Below are 27,010 nucleotides of genomic sequence, written 5' to 3'. Positions count from 1 at the left end.
AAACCACAATGAAAAAAACATTAAAAAAGAATGTATATATTAAAATGTGTGTATATATATTAGAGGAAGAAATGGCAACCCACTCAGTATCTTTGCCTGGAGAATCCCATGAATAGAGGAGCATAGTGGACTAAAGTCCATGGGGTCGCAAAGAGTCAGACACGACTAAAGCGACTTAGCATGCATGTGCGCGTGTGTGCACACACACACACACACACACCTGAATCACTTTGCTCTACAGCAGAAATTAATACAACATTGTAAATTAACTATACTTCAATTTTAAAAAATTGGGAAAGCAAGGGGAAAACCCCCAGGATAATAATTAGGTAGATAAAAAAAATAATTAGGTAGATGTTCCAAATGATCAAAAAAAATTTTTCAAGAATTATTCAAATTCTTTATAACATGAAATAAAATTCATATTGTATGGCAATATATGGCAAGAAAAATTTAAACATAAAAATGTTCTCTGCCTTTTGACGTTTCTCCCTCCACTGTGCATTATTAATTTGGGTTTTGAATCGATCAAACCTCTCCCATCAGGAGAAATGTTGCTCCTAGCATCAACAAGACAACTTCTTTTTTCAAAAACCATTACTTATGTGGCTGCATCAGGGCTTAACTGCAGCACTCAGGATCTTTATTGTGGTGCTCAGACTCTCTCCTTGTGGTGCACATGGGGCTCGGTAGCTCTGCAGCTTCTGAGACCTTATTTTCCCAACCAAGGATGGAACCCCCATCCCCTGCATTGCAAGGCAGGTTCTTAACCACCGGACCACTAGTGAAGTCGCTCAGACAATGTCTTAAAGACAGCATTACTTCTTGGTATTGTAAGGAGCAATAATGACACATAGATCTGAATTGTGTATCTTTCAACAATACATCATTTAATGTACAGCCCTCTGCCTCAAAAAACTGATACAACTGTGCTTTGACTTCTAATGGGCAGAACAGTGAAGACTCTTCTTGACCCCATGGATTGTAGCCCGCCAGTCTCTTCTGTCCATGGGATTTTCCATGCAAGAATACTGGAGTGGGTTGCCATTCCCTTCTCCAGGGGATCTTCCCGACCCAGGGATCGAACCCAGGCCTCCTGCATTGCAGGCAGATTCTTTACCATCTGAGTCACCAGGGAATCATCTCCACAACAGTTCTCAGAGATTTCTGAGATGCTCTTCCCAGTTATAAAATCCTCAAATTTGACTTGAATAAAATTTTCCAGTTCTTTCTTAAATTGACTGATCAAAAGTTCTTCGACAACAGTCACTGTATCTTATGAAAATTCATAGTTAACATAATATTTATAGTAGCCAAGTAGGCCACAGCAAGAAACTGAAGGACTTAGGAAAACAAGCTCTTAATAATTATTTTATTAAAATGATGGAGTAAAATATTGTAATAACAAAGATCTTTGCTTATCAATACTTTGGATAAACAATTAGGTTTGACCAAATTTTTTGCTATCCTCAAACAAAGGACCCTGGGAATTATTAACTGATATAGGAACAGCCATTATGTAGCCTTTATTTGCTTTCATTCATGCATGCATGCATGTTCAGTTGCTTCAGTAATATCCGACTCTTTGCAGTCCTATGGACTGTAGCCTACCTGGCTCCTTTGCCCATGGGATTCTCCAGGCAAGAATACTGGAGTGGGCTGCCATGCCCTCCTCTAGGGGATCTTCCCCACCCAGGGGTCAAACCCTTATTTCTTGTGGTTCCTGCATTGGCAGGCAGGTTCTTTACCACTAGTGCCACTGGAGAACACATAAAAACTTCCATCTTTGTAGGAAATAGACATTATAAAATGAAAGAAAAACTTTCATTTTTGCCAAAAACAAAAAAAAAACTTTTATGATTTTATTTTTCTCATTTGGAATGTGCTGCTTTTAACTTTATTATTCTTTTCATTCTTGTTGTGCGTCTTTATTCTGCATCCCTGTATTTTCAGTTATTTTTTTTTTTAAGATTTAAAGTCTATGAATTTACCACTGAGTAAAATTTTGGCTGAAGCACATCAGTGATCTTACGTTTTAACTATGCCGTGACTGTTTTCCTTCTTGGTTTCACAGTTACTTGGCTAGGTGCTTTTTTATTTCTCAGTGGGATGTGGTACCTTTGGATCTTTTTTTTTTGAGGAACTTACTTTTATTTTTCTTTGTGCCTTAATACAGTATACGGTCAATTTTTTAAAGTGCTTTGCATAGGCTAAAAAGCAACATATTCTCTGTTTATGAAGATACAACATTTAAAATATATTTCTATTGACTTAACCCTATTATTTCTTCTTGTCTACCTCACCTATCAAATTGAAAGCAGAGTAAAAAGCCTTCTACAATCGTTCTGTTCACAGCTTTTGCATTTATAAGCTATTTTAATGGTATGCATTTAGAATGTAAAGAATTGTTATATTTTCACTGTGATATAGTCCTTTTGTCAAATATAGGACATTTGTTACCCATAAAAAGTGCATTTATGGGAATTCCCTGGAAGTCCAGTGGTTAAGCTCTGCAATCTCACTGCTAAGGGCCTGCATTCAATCCCTGACTGGGAAACAAAAATCCCACAAGACATGTGGCTCAGCCAAGAAAAAAAAATGGTGTACTTATGACAATTATTGATGTGTATCTTTTCATCTAGCTTGTTTCCATTTTCACTTCTAGTCTTTTCTACCTATGACTTCCTCATTCTTGTCCTAATTTTATTTCTCATTATCCTGGCAAATATCTTTAATTACTATATTCAGGGAGGTATCAGGTGTCTTCCCTTGTGACTCAGCTGATAAAAGAATCTGCCTGATGCATCCAACCTGGGCTGGTGATCTGTTTCACCCTAGATAATATACATGTTAAATTTATGGGGGAAAAAAAAGAAGACAAAGATTAAAAACAAAACAACAAAAGAATCTGTCTGTAATGTGGGAGACCTGGGTTTGATCCCTGGGTTGGGAAGATACCCTGGAGAAGGGAACGGCTACTCACTCCTGTATTCTGGCCTGGAGAATTCCATGGACTGTATAGTCTATGGGGTTGCAAAGAGTTTGGACACGACTGAGCGATTTTCACTTTCACATCAGGTGTCAGGGTTTCCAAATTTTTGCCCCTATATGAATGTTTCCTATTTCTTTCCAAGTTCAATGGCCTAAGAAAACATATCAGAGTCTCCAAACCTCATGTTTCTCTAGAAGTTCCAATTTGATGCTTTGAGGTCATGTTCCTCACCCCATCAGCCAAGCATCTCTGCTAAGGCAGGGGCTGTGCCTTACCTGGGTGTACACTCATCAGTTCTACCCCTAGTGTACAAGGAACAGGTTAAAGTGGGAGAACTTAGAATTTAGTGTCGTTGACAAGGCTAGGCTGAGACTCATCACGCTGTGCTTTTGCATGAGTAATCCGACTTTCTGATCTGTGGTACCCAGCGAGCCTGGGCCAGGGCCATCTCTGTGGCTGATCTGGATGCCCTGGGATTGGCAGCCCCCCCAGAGCCACATGCATTGGGAGAGGGAGTTCTCTAAATAAACAGCAGTGCTGTAACTAGAAGTGGGGGCAGGGAGGCCAAGCAGCCAGAAGCCACACGAGCCCAACAGGGGCAGGCTGACGGGAAGGAGGCTTCACAAGACTGAGTGTGGATGCCCCGTGGGACATCTCAGGATCCCACAAGAGATTTCAGCTTCCGTGACTTAAATTTTAGGCACTGGAATGAGGTCACTGTCTTGCTCCTATGCCTCATTTTCTCCCCCTAATGTTTATTTAGCTTGGATGACATCTATTGATGGTATAGAACGCAAATGTGGTTTTTTTTCTTTAACTCTAAAGTGTTAGTTGCTCAGCCGTGTCCAACTCTGCGACCCCATGGACAGTAGCCTACCAGGCTCCTCTATCCATGGGGATTTGCCGGGCAAGAATACTGGCCTAGGTAGCCATTTCCTTCTCCAGGGGATCTTCCTGACCCAGGGATCAAACCCAGGTCTCTTTCACTGCAGGCAGATTCTTTCACGCCTGAGTCACCAGGGAAGCCCTGAAGGAACTGGATAATTGGAGCTATAGAAGATTACATTGACTGTACATTCTTATTGTCACATGGAGCAGACTATCCTGAAGCTGGCAGTAGTGTGGAGTCTGGAATTCCTTTAACATTTTTTTAGTGTCTTCTCATTTCTATTTTCTTATTTTTACAATATGGAACAATTTGTTTCATGTTAAAAAAAAAAAGTGTATTTAAGACAATTATGTAGATGTATATGTACACCAAGTGCCATAGACTGAGTTTAAGGTGAACTGTGAGCTGTTTATTTTGGAGGGGAGGAGTCATTTACTGGTGGGCACTGCAGTGCTAGCTGGAGGAGGAAAGCAGAGTCAAAGAAAATAATTTTAAAATAGCTAAGGGAAAATTCTTACAATAACAAATGAATTTTAAAAATAGTATTTAAAAAGGATACCAATGGCAATAAAACAAGTAACTTCAACTGAAATCATAAATAATATCAACTAAAAGAATAAGTGCAACTAAAAGATGTTCTTAAAACATTATCGGCCAAGAGGTGGATGACCAGCTCACATTCTCTGTTCTGCTGGACTGGCCATGTGAGCGCAGAGCTCCCTGCAAAGAAGCTCGGAGACTCAGTGGAGCGTGAAGGACAAAGCCAAGGTTCATACTGAGTTCTGGCTCCCTCAACTCAGAACGTCCTGAACCTAAGTCAAATGGATTCCCTAAATCTTCCAAACTTCTCACTGACAAGTACATCTTTTCCTGTCTTATCCTGTACAGGTGTTTCTATTTTTAAACCAAGGACAGGGCCTTATTTTCACCCCTAACAAATGCTTTGCTTCTTTATTTCAGCCCCTGCTTTCTAGAATCTGTTCCAACGTGCCTTTACTTTCCTCCAAGTTTCTGGCAGTCTGCAAATGTCACTTTCCATATCCTCCTCCAAATATTTGATAAAAATAAACAGAAGACAACTTTTAAATTGCAGTTTTAAAGTAACATATACATTTGCAATCATAAAAAAACAGTCCATTTTCTTCCAGTGTTCATAGAGTAGGGAAAACACTACACAACGTTATTTCTCTGCTTTTTGGAGAAGGAAGGCAGGGATCTTTCCACTGGAATTGGTGAGGAGCAGCTCTTCTGGGGTAAATGGGAGGGAAGGCAGGCCCTTTGGGGACAGGGCTGGGGATGAGGGCTCTGCAAAGGGGCCCCGAAAGATACAGACGGAAACAAGGGGCCCTGAGAAAGCCCTCAGCAAGGAGGCTTCCTCCTTTCGTAGCTGTTAATGTTGTTTTTCTCTTTAGCTGCATCACAATATAAAGGACATGGAAAAAATATTTGCTTTGCAACACCAGGGCCAAAACCAAAAGAAAACAAAAGCTTGGTGATTTTGTAACGAAAGACAGGCTGAGGATGTCCATCTCCCGAAAAAGGAAGCGAGGCAGCAAAGACGATCCTGCCTCGCTACGCGCAGGACAAAAAGTGAGTTCCCCTTACTACACCACCTAGTTGGAATGAGATGGAAGAAAAATAAAAACATTCCAGAAGTTTCGCCAACATACAACCATCTTAGCCATAAAGAACGAAACCAAAACCAGTAAAGTTGAAAAATCAACATTTCTGAACATTTCACTTTCATTCAGATTTAATTAACAAGTTACTAGGACTCTTTCACTCTTCCACGAAAGTTCTTTTAACTAAATGGAAAAAAAAGAGACGCACGCTGAAGACAATCTGATTTTTGCTTTATTGAATAGTGTCCCACATCCAGTATTTACAGACATAATTGAATGAAATTTATAAGCCTACCATGGGGACTGTTTTTAAAAATGAATCTGAAACACTCAATGGAAATGATCAATTCATATGTGTGAATACAATAATTAATTCATGATTTTTCAGCCAATATCCAAGTTGGTTCATTTCATAAAAACTCTATTTTCAAGAAGAGGGAATATAAAAAATTCAGAAAAATATTTCCATATCTAGTCATAATCTTCCAGTTTTTCTGCAAAAGAAATCAATAACAATTATAGACATTCTGGCCACTGTGAATTAAACACAGATTTTCTCAATTACATGACTACTTTCTTTAAGGCCACTTTTAATTTTTAGCATTGAAGAGCAGTCTTATCATAATTTCATGAAAGGTCTAAACTTTTTTTTTTAGGTTTAAAAAGAAACACATACTCAAATTTAAAATCAGCACCTAAATATTACTTTAGAAGAAGGAACAAGGCACAGAGGGGCACTTATTACCTGGACTGTCCATAATGGATGGTCCATAGAAGGAACAAGATGTACATAAAAGTGAGGAAGTCCTCCAACCAGACCCAAGCGAGACTGTTGATGCCAGGTGCGCTCACAGACATTGAGAGGACATCAGAAATACAGCCTCTACCTCTGCATGTCTGAGAGACTTCCGGGGCATGGAAACTAATCGCCCTACTAACAGCCCTGTGACAATATCCGCAGAATGTGTTAGTTGCTTAGTCATGTCCGACTCTTTGTGACCCCATGGACTGTAGCCCGCCGGGCTCCTCTGTCCATGGAATTCTCCAGGCAAGTATACTGGAGCGGGTAGCCATTCCCTTCTCCAGGATCCTCAGAACAGAACTACAAAAAAAGGTGGGGATCTCAGTGGCAGAGAAGGCATTATTTTCTCTATACGCCCAAATGTAAAGGTATCTCTCTGGTTTGAGGTGAGCTGATTTACTACCCACACACAGAATTTAAGAATCATAGTATTTTCTAATCTTTAAAACATATGGGCTTTATTATATGAAGCGCATTCTCACTTTTCCTTTCAAGGATCGTGGCTCTTCAAAATGTATTAATAATATTATTATTTGGATAATCTAGATATTAAAATGTAAAGCATTTAATCCCTAGCTACACATTTTGAACCATTTCAAAAATGCTAGAGATAAATAAATCAGTGTATCGTCAATAGCACCTTCTATATTAAAACCCTGAAAACTAACTTAATGGTTTTTCAGTTTTTGCTAGAATAACACTGTTGGAGGGACAGAAAAGCATGACCTAGAAAATCACAATGAATAAAATATCATGCATTATCCCCCATTTTAAAACATTCACTAGCCAAGAAAGGTTCTGGAAATGGTAGTGGTACTGGATTTTTCTCTCTTTTTTTTTAAAGTAGCAATTACACTTATACATAATAAATAGGTTTCCTGCTCAGCAAACCTATCTTTCAAGATAATATAAAGGCATATTTCAGAATGCTATGGATCACACCATATGGAGTCCAAATGAACGGTGCTTAATGTTATCTTTATATAACAGAAATTAGCTCTATTCACAAATGGTTTAAATTGCTGATAAAAATATACAGAAATGATGGTAAAAGTCAGAAAAACGAGGCAAGGTGTATTTAGAGTCATGGCAGATGGCATGTTCATCCTATAATTATTCAATGGTAACATATGAATATATGTTTTCTAGAAATCAGATAATGCATATGCTTGATATGTTTCTATTAAACATAAACATACTATCATAAGTTAATTTTTTTTTCTCTGAAATCCACACTTTGTTCTGGAAGTTGCCATTTATGAAAAGACAGCACTGATGACAGCTTCTTGGCCACCCGGACACTAGCATCAGGGGTGCTCACTAGCTTTCTTAAAACACAGGGCTGGCTTACCCGTGGTCAATAGTTGATCATTTTGCGAAGGGCATCATAGCACTTCCACTTGTCTGGGATGTAGAACGGTTCAAAAATGTGAGGGAATGGTGTGTCATACCCACACACCCTTGATATAGGAGCTTCCAGGTTCAGGAAACATTCTTCCTGCAGAGAAGAAGCCAGATGGTTGACTTCAAGAACTTTTTATTCACAGAAATGAAACATTTCACTTCCAAATACAATGGCATTAAAATAGTTACGTATATTATAATGCAAAAAAAAACAGGTGAAAAAAGGAGGTAACACACAGTATGTTTAGCCTTATCCAAGTTTTACTGAGGATATGTTTTCATATATGTACGTGCACTTTATGCCTACATACATATCTGTGGCTTAAGAAAAAAGTGATTATACCTAACAGGTCATTCTACAAATATAAATGTAATGTATGACAAAAGCCTGACAAATGCTCACAGTAAACTCTGCAGCTTGACATGAGTGATGGCATGTGTCTTCTCTTGCTTCTTGCATTTTTCAAATTTTATATACCACGAAGGTGTTACTTTCCTGTGTGCGTGTGTGCTAAGTTGCTTCAGTCACGTCTAACTCTTTGCAACCCAATGGGCTGTAGTGCACATCAATAAAAAGTAAATTAATTAACTGAAAAAAATGTCAGATCTCAACCACAGGAAACCTATAGAAAGTTATCTTCAAGGAAAAAAAAAGGCTATTAAAGTGACAAATTCAAACTTAAAAATAAAATTTTTAGTGTTAAAAAAAATCTAAAGAGAGATACATGATTAAACTATTCTTAGGAAAATGAAATTACCATTCACAGCTATTACCTGAAATCAAACCTTTGGGTTTTTTTTTTTCCCCATTTATTTTTATTCGTTGCAGGCTAATTACTTTACAATACTGCAGTGGTTTTTGCCATACATTGACATGAGTCAGCCATACTATCAAGGGTGAAACCTTTGGTTTTTATGTATCCACTTTCTACATTGCTTTGTGTCACAAAGCTTTGAAAAGGTCCACATTTTCTTACATATTTCACTAACTGTATTTTGACATTTTCATTTGAGCAGAAAGTTTTAAATGAAGTAGTGCTGATGCGCTGTCCCTATCTTCTGTATATATTTCTTCCCGTGACAAGGGCATCCAGGCAGAAACAGTCAGCTCCCTTACACCGTCCCTGCCCCCCAAAACCACTGCGACTTAAAGCATCAAACACCATCATATGACATTCCTTATATGTAGAATCTAAAAAGAAGTAATACAAATGAACTTACAAAACAGAAAGAGACTCACAGACAGAAAATGAACTCACGGTTGCTGGGGAGAAAGGATACTTAAGGACTTTGGGACGGTTATGTACACACTGGTATGTTTAAAATGGAGAAGGAACCAAGCCCTACTGTATAGCACATGGAACTCTGCTCAATGTATGTGCCAGCCTAGATGGGAGGGGGTTTTGGGGGAGAATGGATACATGTATATGTATGGCTGAGTCCCTTCACTGTTCAGCTGAAACTGTCCCAACTTGTTAATCGGCTATACCCCAATACAAAGTGTTTTTGGTGTTAAAAAAATAAAAATAAATTTTTTTTAAAAAGCATCAAACAACAAATAGTGTTGCCTTTTCCAACAGAAAATCCTCATCAATAACTTGAGAATGTTGCAGACACAGGGTTTGAAGAGTGACCTAAGAAGTTCAATAAGCTCAAAAGAGACGACAGACTGGGTAGACTGCTCCTTGATTGAAATAAGTAATTTTAAAGGGATTTAATTGTCAACTTGGGATTAACTCAGTTTATTACTTTAGTTGACATAAGCTGTTTTTCTGCCTCCCCTGAATACTACCTTCTTCATAAACAAACTACCCATGGGTGCTGCAAATACAGAAAAGCAGAGGCAAAGCACTTCACTTAAATACCCTTGATTCTACACCTGTTATAAAATATTCTTCTTTCAAACTAGTTCCCTGGAAAGCCGGTTTATGAGAAAGTGATGTTCCAGTGTTTGTGAAAACCACTCCTTTTAGCAGAAAGACCAACATCACCAAACTAATTTTTTTTTTTTCAAATAAGAATGCTTCTAATTCTGCAGGAATGTGAGAATCACTCCATAGGAATAAATCTACATGTTTTCAGGGGCATAGAAAAAGGTCTGTGAGGTCAGTCTTGAACTGTCAACAGTGGTCACCCTCCGAGTTTAGGAGTGACAAGGAGGGGACAACAGACTCCTTGTGTACATTATACGTATTGTTGAAGCTTTTATGACACAGTATTCCTTTTGTGGGCTTTCCAGGGACCACAGTGGTAAAGAATCCACATGCCAAGCAGGAGACACAGGTTTGATCCCTGGGTCAGGAAGATCCCCTGGAGAAGGGAATGGAAATCCACTCCAGTATTCTTGACTGAGAAATCCCATGGACAGAGGTGCCTGGTGGGCTATAGTCCATAGGGTTGCAAAGAGTTGGACACAATTTAGCAACTGAGTGATTACTTTTGTAATTAACTGGCACTGATATAAAAGAGTAAGAAGAAGAATCATTTTATGAGACTAAAAGTTCCCATTTTATGTTACACAAATTTGTGATTTTACACATAGCATTTTCTTAATTTGGAAGCAATTACTGTTAGGTATGCAGAATTAAGTGATTATAAAGTACTATATATAAATATATAAGATATAAAAATCACAGAAGATAAGTCAAGAATATATGATTCCATTTTATAAAGGTGTGTGTGTGTGTGCTAACTCACTTCAGTCATGTCCAACTCTTTGTGACCCTATGGACTGTAGCCCACCAGGCTCCTCTGTCCATGGGAGTCTCCAGGCAAGAGCACTGGAGTGGGTTGCCATGTCCTCCTCCAGGGGATCTTCCCTAATCCAGGGATCAAATCCAAGTCTCTTATATCTCCTGTATTGGCAAGAGGATTCTTTACCACTAGTGCCACCTTTATAAAGATATATCTTAACTGATGAAAACAGTATGAAATTTTAATGCTTTGCTAACTAAAGTACATTAAAGAGGCAAATCTCTTCTATAGACTTGTGTTAAAACTTCCTTTTAAAGCGATTGGAAATAACATGTTTGGGTCAAGCTGCTATACAGTTACTTCCCACTGAACTGGTTCACATACAAATGATTTATATGTGACTGTATGTTTTTCTGGTCAATGATCAAAATGAGCATCCTTTTTCAAGCTCAGTTTATTTTCCATATTGAAGCTGTACACACATACACAGAAAAAGAATATTGGAAACTCACTAGCAGATTTGTAGATCAATGGGCCAGATTAATCCTGCACAAAGTATATCTCTCTTCATTAAATACATTATGATACCATTACTATAGCAACCATAAGCTCTGAATTCTCAAGATACTCTAAATTCATCATATTCTTCTTTTCCATAAGTACACTCATACTTTTCAAACTGTAATGATTTTTTGATTCCAAAATAGTAATCCGCATAATATTAGGAATAAATAATTACCTAACTCACGGGGCTGTCGAGAGGATTACAGGTAGTTTCCAACACTGGGGCTAAGATGAGCAGTACCAGTCTCTGGTCTCTCTTCCTGGAGAGCCTGTATGTGGACTGGCTCGATTGACGTAGAACAATGACAGATGGGATGGTGAGGTTCCAAAGCAGATCACGGTGGAACAGGTAACCAGGGGCAACAGAAGAGAACCCAGGCAGGTGCCAAGAGAAACTTTCCTCCAGCTATTCATGATCCAAAGTTTCACCTTGGATCCAGTGAAAAGAACTGAAAGTAAATCCTAATGCTAGCAGGTAGCTAACACTTACATATACTGTGCTTGTGGAATGTGCTTTCACATAAATACTCAGATGCTTTCAGAAAAACAGATATTCCTTCCAAAAGAAGCTTGCATGAAACTGCAGTACGTGGTATTTGAAAATGTCTTTCTGTAAGTATGAAAATTTTCTTTCCAAAATATGTTAACCATAACAATAGTAACAAGTACTTCTGATGTAAACGAGTTCTATTTTATCTCATTTAAACATTTCAACAAACCTATGAGGTAGGTATGATATCCCATTTCACAGATGAGGAAACTAGCTGAAGGAACCTGCCCAAGGTGGAAGAGCTGCATACAGACCCAAGACAAGATTCCGACCTGACTACCTTCATTCTGCAAAATTTGAGGCACAACTACTGCGAACAGCAACAACAGGAAAATAAAGCAAGAAATAAAACAGGAGGCAGGCTGGGATTCAAGTTTCACAACAGAGCCTCAAGAGGGTTAAATTCAGTCTGAGAAACTTTTCTCATACATAAGAGGAAGTTAGAGGTTAAGACATGTGAAAAAGCTAACAGCACACATCAGCGTAAGCGTGAAGGTAATACCCGGAGCAATAAACACATGGTCCTGGGTATCAGGAAACTCCGAGGCTATCCTAAATGATTTTAAAAAGCATAACTCAAATTATTTATATACTAGCCATCTGGGTTGCTATGCCTGTTATAACCAGAAAAGGAAGCAAACAATGTGAAATAACAGTTCCAAATCATAAAAGTCGTAGATGCAGGCAAGGGAATTTCTTTATCTGCCTATCTTCTGAACCAAAACGAAATAAAAATTTAAGTGTTTTGCAGAAATGGCAGAGGACAGAGATCCTGTAAATTTTTAAGGCAAATAAAAATGAATAAAATAGGATTCATGGTTGTCTTAAATTATTGATAGGTTTTAAAAATTAAATTACTTAATAGTAACTATATTAACACTGTATTGCATCTTTGCAAGTTGCTAAGAGAGTAGATCTTAATTAATAGTCCTCATCACACACAAAATAGAGTACTGCATTTATTCATATATTTTTCATAAATACAATACAGTTTATATATTATTATATGTGCATGTAAATACATATATGTTACGGCTTTCATGGGATCGCTCAAAATGTCTCAACACTAACCTCACTTCCCCATGAAAGTTTCATGAACATCCAGCCATAAATTTTCCTGTCACTGTGTCACAGGAGTTACATCACTGAAATCAGTCTCAGGCATTCCGCACTGTAGCTGTGGTCACTCCCAACAAATCTCTTTGTTGTTTTCATGGCAAGGCTGTATAATATAATTGATACAGCATGTAATTTGGAACTCTATCTGAAGGGAATCTTTGTTCTACTAGGATTTAATCTTTCCAAGGCTCTGTTTACTCAACAGCAAAAGTATTAAAAATTCTGTCCCTATTGTTTTTATACTCCACTGTTACCTTGCCTCTTTGCCTTTGCTGCTTGGGCAGCAGCCTATGAGAATTACCTGCTTTTCATGCCTGACACAGCACAGTGTTCAGTAATTGTAGGGTTTTTTTTTCCCTTCTAGTTTTACTGAGCTATGATAGACACACCGCACTGTATATGTTTAAGGTGTACTGCATGGTGATTTGACTTACATACATCATGAAATGATTATCCCAGTAAGTTTAGTGAATATCCATCATTTCATCTAGACACAAACTTGACAAAATAGGAAAAAAAAAAATCTTTTCCTTGTGAGAGAACTCTTAGGATTAATTCTTAACAGCTTTCATGTATAGCAAACAACAATGTTATTTATAGTTATATTTATCATGTTGGTCATGGCATCCCTAGTACGTAATTATTTTAAAACTGGAAGCTTGTGTCTTTTGACCATCTTCATTCAATTCCCCCTCCCCCATCTCCTGCCCCTGGTAACCACAAATCTGATCTCTTTTTCTGTGAGTTTGTTTTTGAAGTACAATTGACCTAATAATTGCTAGGTTTTGTTCTCCTCGTAAAAATTTTCGAGTGATAATAAACACAAGGTATCAGAAACAGCCCAAATCATCATTGAAGATAAAGATTTGGGTACACAGAACCGTCAAATAGACTGAGATGTAATAGCCATCATAGCTCAGTGACTGACAGCTACCATTTATTGGACACTTACTAAGCCTTAAAAAATGTAAGAAAATACCAAAACAAGTTCCAGTGCTCATGAGGAAGGAGGGTGGGGACCACTGAGGTTATTGAAGGAGCCAGGCTGCACCCAATGAAAGACAGGATCTGGTGCTGCCCCCTGGTGGGGAGCAGGGAGCCTACACCCTGTCAGTTTCTGGGCCTAGAAGCACAGATTAAGTGTGGCCAGATGACTGATTAAGTCAGAAACTCAGGAAATGGTTGAAAAATGCCCCCCGCACCGGGCAAAAGAACATAATTTCCAAGCATGATTACTGTAGAAAAGTAGCCTGTCAGTTAGGTACTGGAGGGTTCCACGTGAAAAAGTGCCCAACAGGTAAGTGAATGTAATCAAGGCACACACACTCAAAAATACAGTCAAGGATAAAGATCATATAATATCATTTGATTTATTTTTAAAGCAATCCTTTGGCTTTTTGTTTTTTTTTTTAATTCAAGGCAATTTCAGACTCATATTGCTTTTTAAGAGCAACTTTGCAATAGTTTTTATTCAGTTCTTCTAATGACAGAAAGCTGGATATGGCCCACTGTGTAAGACTACAGAGTATCGTGAGCTGGAATGTTGTGAAGTTTAAAGTCTGATAAGAAAAATTTAGGTCTTGCATACATGTTTCTACTTTCTTACAGTTGATTACAGGATGAAGAGTTCCTTTCACTTTCCTGAAAAACTATTCAATTAATTTTCCTAAACATTTAATGGGAAGGTAGACATGCAGGTCACTGCAAAGAGAAACATATCAAAGTCGAAGTACATTGCCTATAGGATTATCTTATAAATCTGGATATTATGTTCTTTCTTGGAACAATGAGAAGCATTATCCCACAATTTAATTTCAAGTAACCATTGAGAAAATTGATTTTTAAATGACTTTAAGGTCCAGGTTACATCACATAAACATTATGTCATCATAACACATTTAAACTAAGAGAACATTTTGTTTCTAAGAGTGGGATGGGGTGAGGGTAAAATAAGCTATACATGTGATAAGTACTAAACAAGACATATAGATCATAGAGTTATCATTTCTTCTCTAGGAGAAAACATTAAGAAATAGCTTTAAGTGTTTTGTGAAGTTCTAAACCTAAATTCCAATACCATTTAGTCCTTGTTAGTTATTATTAGCAATAATGTTTATGTGATGTAACCTGGATCTTAAAGTCATTTAAAAATCAATTTTCTCAATGGTTACTTGAAATTAAATTAAGGATACTTTCTTCTAAATGCAATACATTGTCTAGGGATCATAATGAGCAGCACAAGAGTTAAACTAAAAAAATATGAGAAAAACTAAATTAACATATCAAAATGAGGCATATTTGATAGCTTGGAAGTCCATGAATTTAGAGACTTACATGTTGGTTTTAGGTTGATTAGTTCTAGTTATTTATGTAAAATGAGACATCATCTGGCTTCCAAATACTATCAGAGAATATTTGTTATTAATAAATGTAAATTTAATCTACCATGAAAATGTGCCCATAGCCGAAACAGTTTCAGCAGCAAAGAAAAAAATGATGCTGGTGTCTTGAATGACAAATGTCACAGAAACCTGTGAAGGTACTATGCCAGCAACTGCAAATTAATTTCACTACTGGATTAAATAAATACAACTTTACTAATGCAAAATGAAGTAGATTTCATTTAAGTTAATGGTTTAAACAGAAAGTATCACATTTTTAAAACGGAGCTTAAAATATACATTTTACATCTATACCAATTTTCTGTACAGACCTATGAAATAGACCTTTGAAATTTATTCTTCACAGACAGCACAGTCCCTAATCTACCTCCAAACTAACAGGATGCTTCCCATTAATACAGCTTTTTATTTTACATTTCTAATACTATGCACATGAGATGCATTCAACAAACACTGGTTGATATGATGTCTCTCACCTTTAAAACACAGTTGAACCAATATAACTAAATAAAACAGTATATGAATAATATAATTCATCCAGATTTCTATAGCAGCTAAAACATTACACTCAATCTCAATTATTTCAGCAAAGCTTTCATTTAAAATCACAACCTTGACTATATTAAAAGCTAAGATCTAAGATCTCTATTACTTAACTTTATTAGAACACCTTCAATGTCTGCTGACTTTAATAATAACAAAGAATGGAACTGAATTCTAAATAGGATATTCACTGAAATTCAAACTCCATTTTTCCAATGGAAGCTTCTTTTTTGAAGTTAGACAGAAATATTATTTCTGATTTAAACTGGATACAGTCTAGCTACCTAACACAAGGTTGGAGAATGATATTAAGATATATATAGAAATGATTCATGGTTCAAATTCAATAGCTGTATTAGAATATAAAAATGTTAATATAAAATTATCTATGAATCTCACTGCATTAACTCTATATTATTGTAGAAACTGAGGTAGAGCAAATTTTAAAATCAAAATTTAACATTAAAATCAATAATTTGTTATATAATAGAAACTGCCTTTTTTCCCTCCAAATGATACTTTTGTAAATTTCACTATTTTAAAATAGGAAAGAAGTGAAAGCAAGTGAAAACTTTCTATAATTTATAATCTTATCTGAATTCACTTTTTAAAAAAGTACACAGTGCTCATTTTGGCCCAGGGGCTATACCAAATATTTCACAAATATTAACTCATTTTAATTTTTCATAAACACTAAATTAGCAATCACAAAGGTAAAACTTAGCATCCCATCCAAACCACTTTGGTTTGGTTCTGTTTTCAAACTTTCCCCCAGATATACTCTTGTGCTATGACCTGAAGCAGCTTCACCATTTATAATTTCTTCATTAAATCTCCCTGCAACACAGTCTATTGATTTGCTGCAATCCATCTTCAATGATGTTCTGAGGTTTAAAAAGTTAGAAGTCTAAATTCTTTTGAGATATACTATGGGCAAATTTGGACATTTACTATGTACTGTGGCTATAACGCTTTTGTTAAAACACTTTACATTCAATAGAGAGAGGGGAAAAAAAAGGCAATGCTCTCAAGTTTCCATAGACGCTAAAGCTTCTCAAATTTTATAGTTCAAAATTCTTCCTATAGAAGAAAGCATTCACACAGCAGCAAAGTTTGAAAGTGGAATTTCCCTAGAATGTGAATGCAGAATGATAAACATAAGCGACTAGCAGCACTGGGTCGTCTCATGAACAAATCGCCCTCTGTAAGGTAGGACTTTTGCTTTGCTTGGCACTAGGAAATTTAAATTACTCTTGTAAAGCAACTTTTGATGATCCTACAAAGCATTCAACTTTTCTGCTTGTTTTGCAACAAAATTCTTTGTATAGCATTCTCACTCCACCAAATGGTGCTCGGCAGGCAGAAATCAATTCTGGCTAAAGTGACTTGATGATTCTTTTGTTTCATGACGTAGAAAATATATTCTTTGCAAATCTGGGGGATCGAACCTGCACTCAGAAAATTTCCAGTAGTATCTGTCACTGTCCCAATTTTGCAACCTGTTTTTTAAGTTTCAACACTAATTATAAAACGAAACTACTAAAATAGAGTGATTTCTCCCTCTTTGGCACCTTCCTTCTAAAAAGTTTAAGAAGCTGGATTTAAAATTAAAAGGAGGGGTTCTAAAATATTTGCTATCTTACAAATGGTACTCTTTTGTTATAATATAATGCGTTCTTCTTTACTGCTTTTTCTTATTCTTCATGTTAAATTTCTAGTTTATGTTTTAGTTTATGTTTAAAAGAATGCTAAAACAACTTGCTAAATGTAAAGAAAAAGTTAAGGAAAAGGGGAAAATCAACTTTATCTACATAATGCCAAAAGAGATGTGTCAATGTTTCCAATGAAATTAAACCTACTTTTTTTTTAAAGTTAATCTTAGGTGTCATAGCAACACAGCCTTTAAGGTTGGTTTTGCTGAATGAATAAATCAGAGCAAGTTATTTTTCAGCAGTTTAATTCTGTTCACCAGATCACTGTGATTTTAATAAGAAAAGCACAGAAATAAATGTTTTAGGCTACCATCAATTATTAGGGAGATTTCTTCCCAAACTTGTTAATTGGATCCCAGTTGCAGTAGCATTCTCAAGCTTTAGTAATTGAATAAATTAACCAAGCAAACAAGTTTTGGGAGTCTCTGACCTGAGTAAAGAAAAAGGCTTGTAAGAGCGCTCATTATTGATATGCAGATAACTTTTGCTAACTGATGAGTTTAATCTATTCATAAAATAAATCTAGCCATTGTAATTATTGCCTGCAGCCAATAAAAATATACAGAATCCAAAATATATTTTCCTATTTACTGTGTTTACATATGTATGTTTCTACCTTTAAAGTTAGTTAATATTTCTTACAAAGAAGTTTTCCTGGTTGAAAGTCTATGCATTTGCATACAGTTAAAATTTCAAGAATCCAGAGAGATTTGAGAATTAAGGGGATAATACACATGTCCTCCTTTTCTACTTCAAATTTTGTATAAACGGTATGCTGAGTCTCACAAAATCTGTATTGCATGCTCAGAGTGGACAAATTTCTAATGAGCCTGATTAAACCATAGATACAACAGCGAAGGTGTGGTTAGTAGCAGAGACCTGGTTCTGGTTACTTTTAGAGTTAAGCGCAAAAATTTAATATTAGAACTGCCCAGAGACACTGTTCACTAATGCATTTGATGAACTACATTTATACATTTCCTATAAACAGGCAATGTTCACATATTTTATCTGAAATATAACCAGAGCATTTACTTGCCATTCTTTATCTCCTTATTTGAATCTGAGCTATATAAAACTTCAGTCAGGTCCCTCAATTAGGCACCACGCTAAAACACACAGCACTGATCCCCCAAAGAGATCACAGGAGATTCCCTATTTGTCACATAGCACAGATAACAATGCAGGCAAGCACACACAAACACAAAGAAATAATTTTGGCTTTAGTCAACACATGATGAATATCCTAAGAAACAACACGGAGGCTACAGGAAAAAAACATTGTCGATACGTCCTCTCGTTCAGGAAAAGGAGTATGTAACGTGTAGACAGAGCACAGAAAAAGCCAGAGACTCCCGAAATAGAAACCAAGAGATATTCTTCTTTAATAATAAACAAGTGTAATTATGTATATCGTCTCACTTAATCAACAGTCTAGGTGGCAGTTGCAAGTGAGGCGCTAAGCTGGCGAAGGTTAAGTGAGGTAAAGGAGGTCACGTAAGTGCATGCAAGCTCTGGTGGTATTTGAACCAGCTGGCATGGTTACCCTTGGGTGCAGCTGCAAAAGACTTTAAAAGTGGGCGAAAGAGTCTTGCTTGGATACAAGGAAAATGTGTAGCCAGTGCTACCATTATACCTGGGAAACAGAAACTGGTGGAATTGTCGGCTTGTTTATGTCAAATCTGATCAAGATTTTTTTTTTTTCAATTTTAATAAAAAGCTTAGCAGTTTAGGGCCTTTGTGTGGAGGGCGGGGGCGGGGGGTGATGTGAAATAGATGGATCTCTTCGAGTTACAGGAAGACAAGCTCAGATGTATATGTTTTGAATGTTTTAGAGACTCACTGGGGGAGACATCGAGGGGCAGTGGGGACTAGACTGGAACTTGTTTCTAGTTAATTGCCAGCAGCTTGCTTGAGTTTAGGGCATAAGCTGCCACTTTGGGGTTCTGAAGCTGATCCTACACTCTTAGGAAAAACTGAATGTTCAGTCCACGGTAGGCTATACGTCTAAAGTTTCTTCTTCTAAAAGTTCCAAAAAATACACGTATCATTAAAGTGCTTCACCAGGAAATTAAATTTGCTTGCTTTCATTTATTTCCTTATCGCTGACAGCGTCTAGATGAACTTAAGGCAACTAAGTCATTGGATAAAGAATGCGACGGCTTCTTGATAGATTGAGAAAGTCGTTTCAGTAAACATAGGCTACAAATTGTATCCTAGACTTAAGCTGGAATATGAAACGTAATCCTCTCCTCACAGTAAATACTTTATGGCTCTTCTCCATGATTAAGTCACTTTGTAGAACTCTAAAACTACAGAAGAAAATTTCTAGAGCATTTAAAGAAATGTCTGTTGAGAAGAAAAGTAAATTCTTTTCCTGCAGTGAAAACAACAGACCAGACATTGCAATGAAGTTCATCTTTAAGTTAAAAATGTAAATGTAAGTGTGGTAAGGGGTCTGCCGGCTTCAATTAGTGGTAATTGGCACAGTCTACACAGCTGGCCCTGGGATGTTGATTAAATAGCCAAGAGCTCTCACTCTAGGTGTAAAGCTTGTCACACACACATACGTGTCCTCAAGTGGAACTGGCCGTGTGCAGAGGGGTCCATCTCCTGTGTGGAAGCGGAGAGGTCCCCGTGGTCTGAGACAAGCAATTTGGGCATCCCTGGGAAAGTATCACTTTGACAGCTGGATTAAAAAATGATTTATGTAGAGAATAAAGCTGGGTTATGCTACATTAGAATGTCATCGTTTTCAATGAGCGTGCTTCTATGTGACCTTGCAAATCACCAACCCACAAGGATTTTCCTTAGGTTTCCTCAAATGCTAATGATGTAGCAAATCTAATTAAGTTCGTATGATTCACTTCAGCAGTAGGTATTTCAGGGACTCCAGAACTGCCAAAAGGAAATCTGAAGCGTCTATTCTTGCTCCAAAACAATCATGCCGCGCGCCAAACTGATAACCGTTAAACACAGCTGCAGAGCAAATGTGGTGGGGTTTTGGTCCTGTAAATACAGTGTTCACACATCAATCTGCCCTGCGAGCAATTTCGGAGGCAGACCCAACTATTGCTGGTTTCTATTACAGTTATATGAAGATTATATGTGAGTATTAAGTCACTTGTTTCGCCCAGCACAGCTTGGGCAGATTGCGACATGCCGTGAGTTTCTTCTACCTGAGAACACTCACAGAAACGCCAGAAACCCCAAATAGTGATAAAAGCATCTGATCAGCATCTTGCTGAAATGGCTTTCCAGTTCTGCAGCTCAGGTGAAAAAGAGGAAAGGTCGCTTTGGGTGTTTGAGAGACTATTTAGGGAATAAAGAACATGCCATAGATTGAAGTTCATGCCTCAAGAAAATCCCATATCCTGTGTTTATTATAAATGCTTTTTTAAAAAAAAAAAAAGGTCTTTAAAATAACACTTGCTTCTTAAAAATTAACATGGGTAAAACACAAGAAGCAAAACAATGAAGTCTTCCTTCATCACAAGCGGGTTACAGTTTGATATGTCCTTCTAGGTCTCATTTTTGCATTCACACAACTAATAAGCGCTTTTCTTTTTATCACAGTAAGTGTACAGCACAAGCCTATGGACACATCTGAGCTACAGAAATTCAACTCTTTTTATTTCAGTAACGCAATTTCCATGAAAGGAAATTCTTTTCAAAGGGGCTCTCTCCAAACTGGGTGGGATACCGGAAGTGTTAAGGCCATGACCACACTCCCTCCAGAGGCTGTCAGATTGCTATGGCAACCACTCTGATCCTATCAATAAGCAACAGCCCTGAACACTAATATTCTGAAAAACAAACACACACAAAAAAAACAGTTTCCTTTTCTGTGGAGATAACAACACGAACTAGTTTCAAATGACCACTCTTGATGCTTAAACGGTATTTTTGCTGACTGAATTATTTCCCCAGAATGCAGCTTTGTAAATAAATGCAAAAATAGTGAAGTCAGCCATTACACTCCAATTCCGTTTTAAAACACGGTCAAATCTGTGGCATAAGTAATCTCAGCAAGTTACAGCTGGAGTGGGTTATGTGTGGAGGTCTAGGCAGGAGAAGAAAATCAGATTTCCAGAGAGCAAATGCTGTGTCAAAAGCAACACTGGAAGCAAGGAAACAACACAGGCTTCCAAGCAGCTCTTGGAAGTTTCGGAAAAGAAGCACACATTTCAACAGTTCTGTTTCTTATCTGTGGTTGTCTCCAGACACACAATGATTATGGTATAAGGTAATTACCTAAATTGATCACATTTATGAAGTTACATACAACCCACTCCTATGTAAGGAGATAATTATTTGTCTTCACGGGCTCCAGCATCATAGCTAAATCTTTAAGATGTGAATCCTTTTATGTTGGTAAAACCACCACTGCAAAGCACCCTGTATGCTGGCTTTTACAGCCCACAGTCCTAGAGGTACAAAGCGTGACACAGGGTAGGCATCTGTAAACATCGGCTAACCCAACCCTTCCGGTTTTTACTTCCATTCTGTCTCACTCTGGGGTGTCAAGGAGCCTAGTCACGGAAGAGGCAGAAAAATCAACAAGACAGTAGGTGGGGTGTGGAGATTTTCACTCCTCAGCGATTCAAATGGAAGCTTCTTACTCACCCACCAGATGCCATACTGCTGCCACTGAAATTGGGTCCCTCCCTAGGTTCGAAGCTTTTCCTGGCTCCCCAGAGCTTATTCTTCTTTATCCTCATTTCCCTTCCAGCCCAAGGGCAGACATACACAGGCCCACCTCCATTCCAAAACTTTTTTTTTTTTTCCTTTTGAGGCCAAGCTGCATGGCATGAGGGATACGAGATCTTAGCTCCCTGACTAGGGATCGAACCCATGTCTCCTGCAGTGGAAGCTCAGCATCCTAACCACTGTATCATCAGGGAAGTCCCCAAACCGACTACTTTATGACACTATCCCCTGCTATCTTCACACAGATCACTTTTCAAATTCAGTTCAGGTATCGATTTTCAAGGAGCTTTGGGGACTTTGATATTGATTTTTTTTTTTAATTCATGCATTTGGACTTGTTTGGTGGTCCAGTGCTTAAAACCCATCTGCCAATATAGGAGACATGGGTTCAATCCCTGGTCCGGGAACTAGGATCCCACATGCCGTGGAGCAACTAGGCCCATGCACCACAACTAGAGCCCCTGTGCCTAGAATCCAAGCTCTACAACAATAGAAGCCACTGCAACGAAAGCCTATGTATCACAGCCAGAGAGTGACCCCAGCCCACCACAACGAGAGAGTGCCTGCGGGCAGCAAGACTGCACAGCCAAAAAAAGTTTTTTAAATTAATGTATTCCATCATTCATCAATCAAACATTTCAGAGCCTACCTCGAGAGAGCTTTGCATTCCAGTGGGAGAAACAGGTATGAGGAAGTGTTAGAAAGGGAGCAGGCACAGTGGTAAAGAATCCGCCTGCCAATGCAGGAGACACGGGTTAGATCCCAGATCCAGGAAGATCCTACATGCTGTGGAGCAGCTAAGCCCTGCACCACAAAAAACTGAGCCTGAGCACTTGAGCCTGGGAGCCTCCACTACGGACGCCTCCGTGCCTAGAGCTGGTGCCCTGCAGCAGGAGAAGCCACGGCAATCAGAAGCCCACACACCGCAACTAGAGAAAGGCCCAGGCAGCAGAGAAGACCAAGAGCAGCCAAAAATAAATAAATTAATTTTTTTTTTTTAAAAAGAAAGGGAGCAGGCAGAGGTCTGTAACAGTTAGCAAGCTGTTTGTGCTCAGGGAGGGGTTTCCTAAGGAGGACACGTTTGAAAACCATGGGGCACCAGGAGCATCCCCGCCAGCTCACAAAACAGGCCTGGAGGCAGGAAAGAGCTCGTGTGACCCAGAGATGGAAAGATGGCTGGTGGGAGTGTGGCCTGGGAGGAGGGGGGAGAGTACACACCCAAAGGGAGATGACGGAGCAATAAGGGAAGGGGGCCAGATGGTCGGATGGCCAACAGACCAGCCCTGGCAGGAAGACGGTGACAGCTGACCTATCTGTGTCCTTCAGAGAACATCGAAGAGCAGCTATGGAGACTTAGATTCTTCAGGTAGACTCAGGGCTCATTTACAGGAAATCAGAAGTATCGTTAGAGATGAATGCTAGGGCTGCTGATGATGTGAGTGAGACACAGTCAGACAGGGATGAGGGCAGTGAGTCAGAGTCCACAACAGGAACGGCGTTTCTTGTGTATAATTTGGAGGAAACTATCACTTCATTCGCTAAGACGACTTTTTAAGGATCTACACAGAAACGCTCACTTCTGAGGAAGTTTGGAAAATAAAAACCAAAGATTTTAAAATTGAAAATATTTGACTAGAGTTTGCAGCTACATGGAACCCCATCTTGGCTAGGATTCAAATATCTCTTCTAGGGACACATTTATTACCATATCCAGTGCCTTAGTGATAATATCAATTTCCCATTTATTCACCCTACTGACTTCTTCTCCCTGTCTCTTATCTCTACATCTCTCCCAGTGGCTTTTTATGATTATGTACTGTAAAGAAAAAAGACTCCAAATTGAGTAACCTAGCAACGTGTACAGAGATCATATTTTATAAACGTTATCTACTGTTCCTTTGGCAAGAGAAGTAGAAATCCACTGCAGATAGAAACAGATTTTTATATGCTTTATCTGCGGGCAGTAGAGAGAAAACTTTCCCCCTTATCACATCCCCCTCACCACAACCAGGACTTTCTGTGACCAAAGCTGATTATAATATAACAAATTCTGAGCTAGTCCCAAAATAATTTCATGACCTAGCCTCTTAAGATGTTAATAATTGTGGGGTAATCTAAAAATAAAGGTGAAATATGACTAGAAAGTTTTCTAGGCACCCATTACCCGATGTTTAGAAGGGTATATTTTTGCTTAGGGTTTATTTCTGATTGAAAATTCTGATTGTTTAAAAATTCTATTATTTGGGGCCTCTTAGAAAGTTAAATTCTAATTAGCTATCTTTTGTGTTGTGGAAAAAACATTCTCTGACAAAACATCTCAACTTCTTTGGGTTTCAAATTAATACTTTTCTAGAGAGAAGAAGACCTAGGTCCTTGTCCTGAACCTGGTAGCGGCGAGATAAGTGACAAGCCAGGGTGGCTCTAGTTTTTCCCCATCATTCATACTGCAGGTACACATTGATCAGAAAGATAATAAATGCAATCAAACTCCAGTTCTGAAAGAGAAAATGCCCTTCCTGAATCTTTTTAACAGAAGTCATCCTAGCATGCAATGTCTGGCACACTGCAGGCACTCACTAACCAGAAGTAGTTCACCTGAAAAATTTCAGTTTTTACTTATCTTCACATCTCTCCAGCTGGAGAGAGGCAAGGATTTCAGAGCTGCTAGCCTTTCAACACTGATAACAGAGGTAACAGATTTCAAACCAAAAGGACTTCACCCTGAATTTCTGACAGAGCTTAGAATGCTATCTCTGATGACCGTTTTGACACAGTGGCAAAAAGGGACAACAGAATGTAGTTGGCCACAGAGCCAAAACAAACAAGCAGAGAGGAAACCCGAGGACCTCACCAAGTCACAAATGGTTTTTGTTTAAGGTATTACTCTGATAAATACTGAAGAGGGCTAACTGCATAGTAACAAGATCAAAAAGTACATGAGAGCTGACCATCTTGGTCAAAGATAGTCCTATCACCATAAACAAAATGGGTGAGAAAGACATTTGCATAGGAAGCAGACAAATTTACTGAATAGAGAGTACAGAGAAACAGGAAACATCATCTCTTTTGTAATAAAACCCCAGAAAGTTTGACAAAATGTTCGCTAATGGTAAAATGCAAAAAAATAATTTCCTGGTTGAAAAGTAGGAGCTATCTCCTCAAGGGAAGATCAGAACCTCTAGAAAATCATCAAATGTTACAGATTTAGTCAATGTAGGTACAGGACAGGCTAGAAGCAAATATCAGCAAAGTACAATATCTGAGAGAGGTCTTATATACAGGAGATGTAAACAACTCTCAAAAATCAACAGTGAAAAAAGAAATGATTCAATCAGACAGTGGGCAAAAGACACAAACAGCAGACATTTCATTAAAGGGGTGGTGGATAGATAAATAAATACATCAAAAGATGTTCAACATATTAGATATTGGGGAAATGAAAATTATAACCACCATGATGTATCACTGCACACTTATCTGAACAGAAAAAAGGGAGCGGGGGAGGCAACACCAAACCCTAGTGACGATATGGAATCTCAAAGATATCGGTAGTGGAAAGATAAAATAGCACAGCCACTCTGGAAGACAGTTTGGCAGTTTTTTATGAAACCAAACTTACCATCTAACCCAGCAATTGCACTCTTGAGCCTGTATCTCACAGAAGTGAAAACTTATCTCCAAACAAAAATGTGTACGCAAATATTCACAACAGTTTTTTCATAGTAGCAAAAACTGAAAAAAACTCAAGTGTTCTTCAGTGGAAGAATGGTTTAAAAACTGTGGTACAATCATACCTGTTTCCCTGATGGCTCAGAGGGTAAAGCGTCTGCCTGCAATGCGGGAGACCTGGGTTTGATCCCTGGGTCAGGAAGATTCCCTGGAGAAGGAAATGGCAACCCACTCCAGTACTCTTGCCTGGAAAATTCCATGGACGGAGGCTCCTGGTAGGCTACAGCCAACGGGATTGCAGAGTCTTACATGATCGAGCAACTTCACTTCACCATGAAAAACTAATCAGTCATAAATAGGAATGAACTATTGACATACACAACAACAGGGATGCAGGTCAAGGGCATGATAATAAACAAAAAAAGTCAGGTCTCAAACAATTCCGTTTAATATAAGCCTTGAACTGACAAAACTATATAGATGGAGAAAAGCTTGGTGGGTGCCAGTAAATTGGGGACGGGGAAAGGGTATCATGATGGATGTGGTGATGTCTATTCAAGTCTGCATATAGGATAAAACTGCACAGAACTACACACACACACACACACAAACACAGGTTGGATAAATGGTGACAAGTTCTAGTTAACACTGTAGTATTTTCTGTATGCCATTCAAAATGTCCCCCCAAAAAACCATCAGTAATTTACGTAGATAAAGTAATTCATTATACTGAATCACCGTGACTTCTATGTCTGTAGTGGGCAGTACTGGTTGTCTAGGAGAATCCATTGCCATCTTTTCTTCTTCTCATAATTTCAGGGATTTCCCTGGTGATCCGGTGGCTAAGACTCCACGCTTCCAGTGCAGGGGGCCCAGGTTCCAACCTAGTCAAGGAGCTAGATTCCCACAGGCCGCAGCTAAGACCCAAGGTAGCTAAATAATTAAATAAACAAATACTTGTAAAAACTCAAAAACAACAACAACACACCTAGGATGGGTTCTACAGGTTCTGTTCTTAAATAATAAAAATAATATCTGGATTCCTAGTAGGGTTCCATTCTTCCTACACCCTCCCACGTATTTGGCAGGAAGCTGACATTTCCTCCAGCTAAAGGGAATCTCCACTGACTTAGCAAATGGGCATATTCCATTCCCTGACTTTCAGTCACTGGTTCAGGAAGTGTGACCTCTTTGATCTAATAGGGCTGAATCTAGAACTCTTGCTTGGAATTGTTACAGATCTTTGACCACCAAGAGGGAAGCCGACTCTGAGATCATGCATCTGATACCCAGCCCCCTCCTATCTGATGTAAAAGAAAATGGAAAGATAGCCAAAGG

At 38.3% G+C, this 27,010-nt stretch overlaps 1 protein-coding gene across 1 annotated transcript in view; it reads right to left on the bottom strand.

Annotated features, from left to right (window-relative positions):
- Positions 1-7,656: 7,656 nt before the first annotated feature.
- BCKDHB (branched chain keto acid dehydrogenase E1 subunit beta) overlaps positions 7,657-27,010 on the bottom strand; it is a 257,879-nt gene continuing 238,525 nt past the window's right edge. The window contains exon 10 of the mRNA XM_043438990.1: positions 7,657-7,803. Coding sequence (XP_043294925.1) covers positions 7,663-7,803 — 141 coding nt within the window. The 3' untranslated portion in view covers positions 7,657-7,662. The remainder of the gene's footprint in view (positions 7,804-27,010) is intronic.

Source organism: Cervus canadensis, chromosome 20, assembly GCF_019320065.1.
Source record: "Cervus canadensis isolate Bull #8, Minnesota chromosome 20, ASM1932006v1, whole genome shotgun sequence".
Taxonomy (NCBI): domain Eukaryota; kingdom Metazoa; phylum Chordata; class Mammalia; order Artiodactyla; family Cervidae; genus Cervus; species Cervus canadensis.
This window is presented reverse-complemented; position numbering and strand designations above follow the sequence as displayed.